Below are 13,359 nucleotides of genomic sequence, written 5' to 3'. Positions count from 1 at the left end.
CACCAGTCACCATCCTGTTCATTTTCCTACTCTACAAACTGTGCCCTCATTTGGCACAAGCTAGCAAGTCTCTCAGGGTTTCAGGAGCCAGTTTACACCAGCTGAAAATCTGGGTGTCAACAACTGCTTCCTGAGAGTGTTCTGCATGCTGCACTTGGGCTGTGCTTGTGTGCTCTGCCACACAAGGAAAAGATGAACCCAGAGCTTGTTTAAAGGCAGGGTGTAAAGGTTTAAACCTCTTGCTCCTAAGATAGCACACAGCCTTCATCAGCTGGATCACCTCTCCACGCTGATGCAGTAAATGGCAGCAAACCTCTTTCTCCTGATGCCATGCAGGGCAGATACACACCAGGCTGTCCCTTCCTGATCTTTGAAAATCTCTCCCACAGCATTTCTGGGTGAAGGGCTGCTGTGAGAAGCCTTCCTTAGCATTGCTGTAGCTCTTTTTGCCCCTAGATCGACCATCTGTGTATTTGTACATGGGTCACAGGGGCTGAGTCCCCTGTTCTGGGCTCACCAAAGCAGATCTGTGTCTGCAGAGCAGCGAAACACCTTGTTCTGGATTTCTCTGAGCTCTCCAGGCAGCCTGACCAGTCCTTAACCTGAACCCATGCTCCTGCCTGTGGCTTCATCCCTGCAAGGGAATTTTCTCTAGGCTCTCTTTTCCCTTCCAGCTCATGCTTCTTTTTCTCTCTGTGCCTGGCACACTGGTGTGGCCAGCTGCCCTCCCTGCCTCCAAGCCCTCTTCCCAGGCTCTTTCCAGTGCTGTGATTAACACTTAATGCTACCTATCAGAGGAGAAATCTCCTACTGTTTTTCCATTTAGCCTCTAGCAGGTTTATTGCAAGTATTTGAGTGAAAGGTTACTTTCCTCTGTACGGAGGTGAAGTAATTATATGTTCCTGTGTGTCTTCACACTGCTCCAGAGCCATGCCATTCCTTATTTCACTGTAGGGATGCTGTTTGTGCACCTTGGTTGGCTGTGAGGGCTCTGCTCCCTCTGTGTCAGCACTGAAATCTGCCAGCTGGAGCCTGGAAAAGCGACCACCCCTCACACAGATGGAGATAGTGCCATGACTTATGGCTTTTTTTACCCCTCTTAAGTAGAATAAGAAAATGGTTTTCCTGCGGAAGCTGGGATTTAAACGAGCCCTCTGCACTTCATCAGGGGTGGATTAGTCAGATGTTCTATGAGCTTGGTATTAAAAAGGGTGGTTGCTTTGCTGTGCAGGAAACCACAATGTCACTGGGAAAAGAAAGAAATATAAAACCTAGCTGGGGAGAAAAATTCTAGCCATGATGGAGAGGTACTTGTACAGACCCACAGAGAGATGCTCTCGTTAGCTGACCCATCCTCAGAGCAGAAAGGCAGGACCAGGCATTCCCCTGTCCCCAGGGCCTGGGGATGTTTGCATGCAGCAGGAATGGCACAGCCCTCGCTGGGAGATGGGGAACACCTGCCTGGGAAGCCCTCGCTGCAGAATGGCTCAGGTGAGCTGCAGGTTTGCTCCTGCAATGTCCTGCCTGTGTGTACCTGAATCACAGAAAAAACCACATCCCTGTGTGTGTGAGCAGCTCTGGGTGCTGCAAGGCACCACCCATGGCAGGGTGGCTCTGCAGGGTGTGCACAGAAATACAAACACACATATATGTATATATATATGTGTGTGCATAGATACAGATCCATATGCCCACACAGAGATTTGTTTGCACATCCACGTGCTCAGGGAGAAGCACAGCCATTTCTGCTCTCCCCAGGCTGCTCACTGATGCTCTGGCTTCAGGAGAAGCTGTGCTCTGACATGAAATCTCAGCCAGTACTGGCAGGGTGAGGCACACGCCTCCCCTCTGTTCCCTTCAGCCTCTGCCCTGCAATGGGAAGGAAAACTGGTAATGGGAGCTTCTGTGCCTGGGTAAATGAATTAATTACTCTGCATGGCCTCTGCCAGCTTTGCTTTTGCTGCCTCTGAAGTCAGCACCTCTCAGGATCTGGCTGTGATTTCAGGGTGGTTGCAAGGGCGTTTCAAGAAGACATGATCTGGACAAAACAGAAGCCTAAAATATTTCAGTGAAGTTAGACTTCTCTCCCCCTTCTAGTTTTTTCCTAGCACATGTGATATTTGGTGACTTTTTCTGAGCTTACTAAATGGATGTCAATAGGGAGGAGAGGCATTTTTTCCTCCTTACAAATGAAGTCATCTGAATTCACCAAATAAAAATAAATATGAGCTTACTGCTTGGTTCCAGTGGTGCTGCAGAAGGACAGGGCTATAGATTTTCCCAGGAGTGTGGAATAATTCACCAAGGCTGCTCGTTATTCATATAGACAGTGAATTAATAATATGGGACCCTGAGATCTCTTTTTATCTAGGCCGAAGCACAGCTAGAGGGATGAGAAGCTGACTCCTTAGATTTCAAAAAGCATTTTTCCCCCTTTCTTCAAGAAATAAGAATTGATTGAAAGTATTTTCACAGTGGGAAAAAAAAAAAAAAAAAAAAAGGCTTTCTGGTGATACCACCTAAAGTACACATTAGATAAATAGAAGACTATTGGCTTTGTGACTGTGAACTGTTTTCACTTGATGTAAGTGCTGATAGATACAGGATTATCTCTAACAAAGCATTTACTAAGGACCTGACCCAAAGTCAATAGGAGTCTTTCATTTGACTCTACAAGGCTTGAATCCTGCTTTCACTCCAGGGAGAGCCAGGAAGTGTCTGTGCATCCCATGCCCACCCCTCAGCTGGAGCAAGCTGGGGTGGCACCAGTGCTGTGGGAGGATGCTGAGGACCAGCACCAGAGGGGCTGAGCTGCACCTCTGTCCTGAAGGAACACTCCTGAATTATGGATGCTTGCTCCACAGCCAGTATCTTAACCATAATTTTAAAATAAAAATAAATGAACTGATGTCAACAGTGTGGCTGCACTTACTGTCTGCCTGAGGAGTGACAGACCTGATGGGACCTTGTGGTTTGTGGGTCCTGGGTGAGAGCAAGCAGGGCAAAGAGCAGCAAATGGAACATGAGCTGTGAATGTCCTCCCTCTGCTCCAGCTACTGCAGATGGCAAAATAAGGATGAGCAGCACCCATCACCCAGTAGCATGGCTGGAGAGGTGTGAGCTGCTGGCCCAGAGAGGCATTAAGAGTGTTCCCACTGGTCAGAGACTCATGTTTGGTTTGGTAGTGCTGCCCTGAAGAAGTGTGATGTAAATTCACAGGACCACATGGTGGCTAGTGATCCTCAGACTAATAGAAATCTGAAGTATTTACATGTGTGCTAATATATCATACGTTTTGGAATGATCTGGAACCTCAGGTGATCCAAAATCAATCTGTGAAAAACAAAAATATTGGCTTGATTTGATTTTTCTGTATCAGTGAATGATTTCCTTTTCCCACGATGCATGACTGGTATAAAACAGGACAAGAGCAAACCACGGAGACTAAACCACTAATCCTGCTGCCTGAGAGTTAATGCTTCAAATCCTGTGCTGCACAAAACATGGAATGGGATCACCTCACGTGTCTGCAGAGGCCTTTCTTACAGGTACAGTTTAGAGGGAGAGATACTGCTAAGCATTTTAGTAGCACCTTCCTTTTTCTTTATTGGTTTTCACCAGTGTTAAACCCACCTCATTTCTTATAAGCACTGGCACTACACACAACCTGCAGGAAAGTCCCTTTGTGGATGATTTCAAAAGTCAGTGCAGGTGCTTTTCTGTTATTCCATATTCTGTGGTCCAACAAATTTCACAGATAATTATGCAAGAAATATGAGGTTGCCTGTGAAAGAGTTTAAAATAGCCTGGAAGAAGATTGAAGGGAAGGGAACAGGAAAATGAAACATTAAAACAAAAATGTGTGTCTGAGAGCATTGAATGTAACATAGTAAGCTCCAGTGTAGATGAACAAATTATATATTATTCACAAGCCTTGAAGAACACACAGACATAACCACTACTGACTCTCCAGCATGGTTCAATACCACTTTAAAGGATATGGGTCCAAACACAATATTCCCAGCATAAAAGTGACAGTATTAAAATTATATATATATATTTTTTTTATAGTAATGATATGACAAAGGAATAAAACCTCACCCCACAGGAGAAACTGCTGCACCAGTGACAGCAATTTCTGCTGAGGCACCTGAGGGCCTTCATGAGCCCACTGGAAATGCTGGACTTTGCTTTCCCCAGTAAAAAGGGATCCTCTCAAACTCCTGTAACATGTAATGAAGTGAATCCACCTGGGACTTGCTCTGGAGAGGTATCTGGGCAAAAGAAGAAATTAATAATATCCTGGCAGAGAGCTGATGCCCGTGGTATATGCTGTAGCCAAGTGGCAGGCAAGATAAATTGTAGAGAGGGAAAGGGAACATTTCAAACCATCCTTCAAACAAAAAGGACCTTGAAGTAGCGAAGGGAATCATGAAAGTAAATGTGCAACAGAAAAGGCAAAGAAACAGAAACTGGTGTCTGTGTTTCATGGCAAGGTTTGGCTTTTGCTTTGCTCCCACTGCTGCTACTGCATAATTCACTGGTGATGGAGGCAGCTTTTAGGACTGAATGAGTCACAAGGAATCATTTGTGACTTTTGAGGCTGCCACAGCCTGGCCTTACTATACTTTATTAAGATGAAACCCCAAAGAAAAGGTTTGCTAGACTTGGCAGGAAGTGATACTTGGGAATACACATCAACTTCATGCCCTCCATAGTACAAACAACCTCAGCCTGAATTTCAGCCTGTGCAGGAGGAGGACTGCCTGCCAAGCCCTGTGTACTGGGATGGTCAGATCTCACAACAAAAGGGACCAAAGCACCATTCATCACCCCTGATACTTATTTCATGTTAAGATGACTCCTACATATAATTGTATTCTCTGAAAGAGAAAACAAAGCCAGCTCTCCCCAGCCCAGTTGTGTCCCAGAGCAATTGCTGGTAGGAGTGAAAGGCAATACAATCTCTCCTCTGCAACTCGGCATCAAACTGGCAAAGCAGCAGCCTTGAGGTGCTGTTTTCTGATGAAATTGAACTGGGAAACACCAAAAGCTTGGTCCCAATACCACTAAGTCACAGTTTGGCAGGGCAATCAATACTCGGGTTCAGCCTGTTCTATGCACACTAGTACATAGGCATGGGGTGGAGCTGGCTCGAGGTGATAACCAACAGGAAAACTGCTCAAAGAGGTGTCCCAGTCCTTGTCACCTCTCAGAGGTGATGTCTCTGTTTGGATGTGAGTATAGTGCTGCACTTCAACACCTCTGGATATTTAATTAGGACCCAAGCAACATTTCTTAGTGGCTTACATTATGGCTTGTAATTATATACATTTACACACTAAATAAAACCTAGTGTGAGATTAACTGGTCTTAATCTTTTCAATATGGTAGATAAAGAAGGTAGAAAGTTGCAGGTGACCTTTTGAAACGTTCTCATATACAAAATAAACAGCAAATCCCAAATCTTTGTGTGAGTTAAAGCACTGACATCAATGGGTCTCCAATGGAAAGTTTTGGGAGTTTGTCTTAACAAGAACAGAACCACCAAATTGGAAAAAGTTCTGACTTAAACCAGGTCAGTATGTCAAAAGTCACAAAGCAAAGTCTGGGATAAAACAAAGGCCAAAGCAAATGTCCCTTGGATTAATTTTTACCAGCAGCATATTGGGCTTTTGAACCGTTCTCCAGCCATCTACAAAAGCAGCTATGGGCTGACTACAACAACTAAACTTGAAAGGGGAAGACATTCCTTTGTAGTTCACGTTTGCTGGCTTTGAAGTCACAGCGAGTCTTACCAGCGACTTCAATGCCTTACACTTTCATATTAGCCATTGTTTTATCCTAACTCCTTTCAAAATTCCAGACAATAACATTTCTCTTTATTGTAATCCTGACAGAGCAATTAGGCTCCAGTCCACACCTGCACCCGACTTTTTTCTTAGCACAGCACTCTTTGAGCTTCTCTTCTCTGAACAGAGTTATGAGAGCTGAATTAATGGTGTCTCTGCTCTATCTGCTGCCTCTGTGTTTCATGACCTGATGAAGAACATGAAATTCTTCAAGGCTTGTACAGCTGATCTCTGGTTACAGCCAGCTGTATTTTTCACCTACCGTTTTATGAGTGCTTAGCAGAAAAAGAAAAGCTTCTTTTTATCAGGGTAATTAAGCAATAACAGAATTACAGGATGTGGACTAAAGTAATCATTCACAGGTGCATTCAATAGCCTGGTTTTAATCATGAGTTCAGAAGCTGAATTGCATTCCCAGTGTAACAAGCTATGAAACACTGCTTCATAATTTAAAAATTTGAATGCCTTTTTAAAATAATATTTCCTTTTGTATCTTTAATATATAAATCAGATATCCACATGCCAGAAATACCTGCTGAGAAAACATGAGGTTCTGATTCCTCTAAGGCAGTCACTCTCTCAACTTTTTGGTATCAAATCTGCAAGAATGATCTTTATCTACACAATTCTCCATTCCACAACACCTGCCAATATTCCTGTCTAACTACAACACCTGCCTGAGCTACACTGGACCACTCCCTGTTCCTTTTTAATCCCTTGGCAGCCAGGGATTGAGGAAAGGTACCCAGAAGAGAACATTTTTCCCAATATTTGCTTGTAAAGCTCCCCACTCTTGCTCAGGGTGAAGCTGAGTGCCAAACACAGACCAAAAGAGGAAACTTTGGGTGCTTCCAAAACTGGCAGAGACACCTTCACCCATGGGATTCCACCATGGAGAGAATGAGGAGAGCCCAGCACAGAGCCTAGAGTGCCAAAACCAACCCGTGGCTCTCTAAAGCACCTGTGGGTTGGTACAAACAACCTTCACCAGAAAAAGCAGCGAGGGATTTTTACAAGATACTCCATTCCACAAAGCTGCTGCACTGAGGGATTCTGCAGCACAGAGCAGCTTCTTTGGGAAGGGTAACTAATGGGATTAGTACCACTTACTTCCCATCTTCTTATGTGATTTATATTTTGCTAAGAACTTCCCAGCCGTGAGGGAAGCTGTGTGGTTTCACCTTGCAAGGCTGGCAGGGGAGCCCCAGAGAGGAAAACACCCTGTGGAGCTAAACCTGATATGAAACCCAGACACAAATAACATGGTGCTTTTTCTTCAGGAAAAAAACAAAACAAAAAACCCCAAATCCCTGTGACAAGTAACAGCAGCAGTGATTTCAAAAGGCAAAGATTTTTTTTTTTTTCCAGCTTTCTGTAATGTTCGTTTCAGGACCAGAATACAAGATTCATTTATTAATGTTGCCACTGACTCTCCAAATGGCTAATTAAATCAAAATGAATGGCAGTTGTCCTTTGAAATATTTATGAATCAAAACTAATGTGGCACCGCAGGGGCCCCATGAAGTGACTCAAGGGATAATTTTGTCCAGGTATTTATCAATAATAAATCATTTATACTCATCAAAACATCCATACTGGGCAATATTCTCACAGTTTTCAGGTAAACCTTAACGTGACCCACATGCACAGAACTATGCACTAAAGTGGCAAGAAAGAGGTTTAGATGTATACTTATTTTTGTAGATGTTTCTATTTTGTTAAATAAAGAACACAACACAATTCCTATACAAAATCTGTAGACTTAGAGCTTTCTACTGGATGGTACACAAACAGAAACATATACACAGGAGGAGCTACTTGCCATCAACACAGGAAGGTCTGTTTCTTGTAGTCCCAGCCACTTTCCCAGGTAGACAGGAGCATTTTACTGTTTGTGATCTTTCCTCAATTCGATTCTTATTACAGCATCTGTGTGCTGCTATAACTTCACACGTTCCTCCTTCTGGCAAAAAAAAAAAAAAAAAAAAGAAGAAAAGAAAAAGAAAAGAAAAAGAAAAAAGAGAATATTGACACTCTGATTAGGAAGAGCAGCAGTGGCTAATCAAAGCACCCTGGCGTGCTCCTGTCTGTGCCTCTGCCCAGCTTCTGTACAGGTGGGATTACAATTTTATTTCTAAATAAAATTTTTTTGTGTGTGCTCCCAAATAAGCCAGGTACTGCTATACTATAATTTTTAATAGACAATGTAGATAAGTGTCCCTTGCCTTTCTTATAGTAGAAGTTTCTATGACATCCACATAATTTTTGGCCAAAAATAATGTCAGTATCTGGATCTGAAGAAATGTAGGTAAAATGCTACAGAAAATGTTCAACTACTGTTGGCAGGTTTCATGCTTGTAATATGACAGGCTTCTTCCCCAAACATTTTCTCATACAAGGACAGAGACTAAGAGAATCCATCCAGAAATAAGATTTTTCTCCAAATATTTGATTCTGTGCTAGTACTCAGCCCTTAGGGAATGTCAATGGGTCTCTCCAGGTTACAGGGTGCCCCAACAGCACCTCCCTTTGCTCCCCCACTCACTAAATCGGCAGTTTTAAGGCAGGAAACATTCCCATTGTGTGTGAGATCACCAGGTTTAATTAGTCCTCTCCCTGATTGTTCTTTATGACCATTTGCAATATTTTATTAGATGGGGAGCACAGAGGAGAGCTCAGCAGATACTCAGTGGCTTTGGGCTGGTGAGTGCTTGGTGTTTGTGCCATATGCTGAGCACAGAATTGCAGTGCCAGGTGTGCCATTCCCCTTCACCCCAGCTCTGCCGTGCAAGGAGACACCACCACAGTGGGCTAATGCCCTGCCCAGGTCATTTCTGCACTCCTCAGACTGCATTTAGCTTGTAATCACTGAGTGTTTAACGGTGTCAGGCTGTTCCCCACAGATATTTGGCTGCTTTCTGAAATTGCAGCATAAATTTGGCAGGGTTTGTTTCAGCTTAGTACAAAACCCCATGTGCTGCCCACTAAAGGACAGGATGTGCAAGATTTTCTAGAAGAGCTTCATTTCTTCATGCCATTAAGAACTGCTAAGTGCACAGTGCTTTTACTACAGCATAAACCACATTACTCATATCTTTGGCTTTCACTCTTTTAGAGAGAATATTGACAGCTTTTGACACTGTGTGCTGTGTGGCCAGGTAGGAGGATAAGTGTGGAGATGCTGCTCCACCTCTGGCTGTGAACAAGGAGTTTTGGTAGAGGTTTGGGAGTCATTCCCTACCAGGAGTGAGTCCTGGTCCCTGTGGTTTCTACAAATGTGGCATTTTTAGTGAAGCACTGGGCAGGGAGGGTTCTGCCTGGTCTGATGTTGCTCATATGATGGTGTCACATGGTGGAGTTTGCAAGCATGAGATTAATTCAGTAGTAAATATTGAAGTCATCTGGAGAGATGTGCTGCTGCACCTCTTAGTTATTAGGTGCATTTGGGCTGCTGACACAAGCTTTTTGACAGCCAAAAGGTGTCAAAAAAGAGAGATCCCAACAATTCAGAGAGCCACCCTCTAACAAACGGTCTGTGAAGTGTCTCTGAGGAATAAGAGGAATTGTGGTAATCAACTCAGCCCCAAATGCTTGTATTTTCTATGAAGTAATCCTTCACACAAACTCCCTGTTCCCCTATCCAAATCATATTGAAAGCAATGAAAAGATTCTCATTGGTTTAATCCATCTTATGGTCATGCCCTAGGAGAAGAGAGATTTGTGATTTTATTGATTGGAACTTCAACAATAAAGATAATGTACACAGTAATAAGCATTTCTAATTTTAGACTACATAGACTGTGGGGTAAATATCTGTGAATAACCTAAATGCTTAATTTTCTCGATAAATTTGCTGTATGAGTACTAAGAACCACATGACCACATCTTGCTTATTTGGTTATTTATTCAGAATAATGGGTTGTGGTGGAAGAGCTTCATAACACCTTTAATTGTTATGTGGAAGCTCAAGTTGCTGGAGCAGTAAAGAATTTAGCTCAAAGTGTGTAGTTGTTTAGGAGGGGAAAAACATAATGAAGCTATAAAAGCAATGAAAAACTGCTAGACAGTTAAACACATTAACTGGAAGTTTTATCTATATAGTCTATAAAAATATGCAAATATTAATAATTACAATAATACAAAGACCCCTTCCAGTACTGACAGAGAAGAAAAAATCCACCTCACATGGAGAAAATTCTTCATGTTAAACAGCCTGTTTTCCTGAAAAATCTGCTAAGTGGGCTCAGATATTTCCATTAGAGGATGTTTAGCCTATGGATTCTCACTGAGTAGCATTACAAGCAATGTATTCTGCTGGTATGAATTTTACCAGCCATGCATGTACACAGGAGACCTTTACAAAGATGAATACAAAATGGGAATAGAGACAAATATAAATGGACACAGTGAGAATAGGAAAAAAAACCTCATTGAAAGAGCATGCTCTTTACTACATCATTCACAGAAACATATATACCACAAATATACCGAGGGTGGGAGGTTCTATTTAAATCCACTTCAGCTGCATAAATGAGGAAATTAATTGAGTGGGGAGAGGAACAAGAATCCATCTTCAGTTTCCACTGAAAACCACTCATTGTGTTCAGACAGATAGGAGAAATACCTTTGTATTCTGTGATTTTTATTTTTATTTCCAACTTTCTTCTTTTGGGGCAAGGGGCTGGAGAGCACCAAGAAATGCTCTCATTCAATATCTGATGACTTTCCTGAGTAATTTTTTTTTCTCAGTGGTTCATCTGGACCTGGCAAGATATTACATGGCTGGGAGTCCTGAAAAAAAAAGTGAATTATTGACCTGATAGACTGTGAGTGCAGCAAAAGTTTGAATCCTTGTCATAAACCCCATAAATATCTCTGTTTTTGGAAGTTTATGGTCGCTTGAGCTACAGTAGCTTCTGGCTTTGATTCCACAATAATAGCCTCATCCAACTCATTCAAGTCAATAGGGGATTTGCCATTGAATTTAAAAGGAGAGGAAAGGAGCCTAAAAATCCTCGAAGTAAGTGTCTTCTGAATGTAATGTTGACAGTTACATTTCATGAAGTGCCTGTTTTATCCACCTGGCATTTTTTCCCCTTTTAATAATTCCCTTCTGACTCAAGAAAATCAGATTAGGAATGGAATTGCAACTTGCAGATCAGGAAGAGCATTGATCTTCCTTCAAGAATGTTCAGAGATTAATGAAAATGTCCTGTCTTGACTTATATCTTCTTCACACCAAACATTAGCAGGACTTGATAGTGAGAACAGCTGATCCTTTCTGAGCACTCAGTACACAGGAGATCCTCAACTTTGCACAAGGGAAATGTGACCAAAGCAGGAGGGACAGAACTGCCTGCCAGGAGGGCCCTGGACTCTTGAAGATGGCATCTGTGTCATTGCAACTCTGCTCATATTTCCTAGCCTTCCAGAAATCCTTGATCTGCACAGATTTAAAATAGAAAACTGTAGAAATAATAGATCATTCTTCCTGTAAAACAGGGACAGCTGTTTGTTACTCCTGCAAATGCTTTAGTTCTAATTGGAGGACACTAAACTCCTGAAATAATGCTCGTTTTTGTCTCTCTTATAAAGCAACCTTGAGTTTACACACCACAGAGTGAAATATTTTATCATAAACATGAGTCTGTTGTGGGAGGCTGTGATTTAAAATATCTAATCACCTATAAGGTCTGAGTGCATGCCTGGCAGAAGCCAAAAAGCCATCTTCTAGTCATCTCTGTTTTTTATACCTCTAGCTAGGAGGTAATAATAAAAGCATATTTTGCACTTCAAAATTATAACTTGCCTCTGCATTCCAGCCAAGCCTGAACTTATCAGTAAACAAACATAAAAAAGGCAAACAGCACTACTGATTTGTGTTATACATTGTGGAAGTCATTAACTATGACTCAGGTAGCAAAACTTATATGTTCTCTCTTTGACAGTGATGACAATTTAATAGTATTTGACTCTGCTGAGTTACATGGAGCGTCCTGCAGCAATGAGAGAGGTTGTTTATCAAAATGATAAACATGTTTTCATTTCCTCCTTGGCTGCATGTATGTGATCAGAAGTCTAAGGCCATCAAGAATTCACTTACTCTGGCCACCAGACAGACATTAAGCTATTCAGGACCATCTGTGCTTGAAATGAGTTCCACTTAATGGACCTTCCTAGGGCAGGTCAATCATAATGAATGCATGTGTGCATGAATGCATGAGCAGAGCAGAGCTTTGGTGAGACTTCTTGGGCTGTTTGGCGCTGGCACAGACGGCTGACAGATAAGATGTGCCTTTCTTCTCGGGGTCATACACCCAGCCATTTTAGAATTCAGATCCTCTGTTGCATTTGCTTCTAGCTCATTGCAAATGCACCTCACAGCCTAATCCAGATGAAGGTTGTTGTAAGAACCAGTTCGTGTTACTTGCAAAAAAAATAGTGGTGCCCAAACCACATCCTGGGCTTTCCTGGCCAAATTCTGCCTCTGTTACACCACTGGTAATTCACTGTGGGAATACAAACAAAAGAAATAGTATGGACCAATTTTATCAACATTTCCAAACAGTTCATTAGGACTATAGCTGGTTTGTGATAGCTCTATTTATTTATACAGCTTCAAGTAGCCAGTCTAAGTGCCAGTGCTATCACCCTGCTAAGGTCATAGACCCATATGTTATTCTGAAAATGCTTGAGCATATGCAGATGCTACTGCTAGACCTAGGAGAACAGAGAAAATTTAAAAGAGAATTTAAGTTCTATAGACTCCAAGCAAATGTTTAACAATGTGACAGCAAAAATTCTTCAGACACTTCTCGACTTGCTGAAAAAGTGTTCACAGAAACTAATGGATAAAAGAACTTGCACCCTTGCCACCCCATGTCTTATAAAACATCCAAGAGAAAGGAAAAACAGCCCTGTGACAGCCATTTTATTTCACATTTACTATAAAGAATTCAGGTTTGGGGGCTGCAGTTTAAAGAGTTTTCAGTTTGAATAAGCTTTGGAAACTTCCCAGGTGTAATTAATACATTCATAAGCTTTAATCAAAATGTTTATGCCAGCTAATGTGCCAGAACTGCAGTCTACACAGCGCACAGGGGAAAATACTATACTTTACTTTAAGAAATAATAAACCACTACTATGGAACTTACCAAGCAACATTTTTGCTTCTGACAGGAATATGTAACAGATGGGGAAAAAAAAAAGTCTCATGCTACACCACAAGCCACTTCACAAGTGAACAAATAAAAGATTTCTCATAGCCTCAATGCAATTACACTCCGATTTTTCTTTTACATATAATGCAGTAACATTGTGTATCTGTTCCAGAAGGAAAAGAATCAAGCTTACAATCTGATGCATTTTCAGAGCAATCAGAGAGGGCTTAGGGTTTTCACTCATTTTCACAAGGTTAGGGTTAACTGCCATCAATGAAGTCACAAAACAGCTGAACTTGGCTCATAAACCTGATGTAACACAAAGGCACCATCAAAAAATTGACCT

At 41.9% G+C, this 13,359-nt stretch overlaps 1 protein-coding gene across 2 annotated transcripts in view; it reads right to left on the bottom strand.

The window, feature by feature from the left end:
* Positions 1-13,359, bottom strand: part of TAFA1 (TAFA chemokine like family member 1) — a 217,608-nt gene that overhangs the window by 35,995 nt on the left and 168,254 nt on the right. For both annotated transcript variants that reach the window (XM_015641109.3, XM_015641107.3), the window contains one exon: positions 7,675-7,815. In XM_015641109.3, the coding sequence (XP_015496595.1) occupies positions 7,675-7,815 (141 nt within the window). The remainder of the gene's footprint in view (positions 1-7,674; positions 7,816-13,359) is intronic.

This window comes from Parus major, chromosome 12 (genome assembly GCF_001522545.3).
Source record: "Parus major isolate Abel chromosome 12, Parus_major1.1, whole genome shotgun sequence".
NCBI classification, from domain to species: Eukaryota; Metazoa; Chordata; class Aves; order Passeriformes; family Paridae; genus Parus; species Parus major.
The sequence above is the reverse complement of the archived record's forward strand: the minus strand, read 5'-3'. Positions and strand labels throughout refer to the sequence as shown.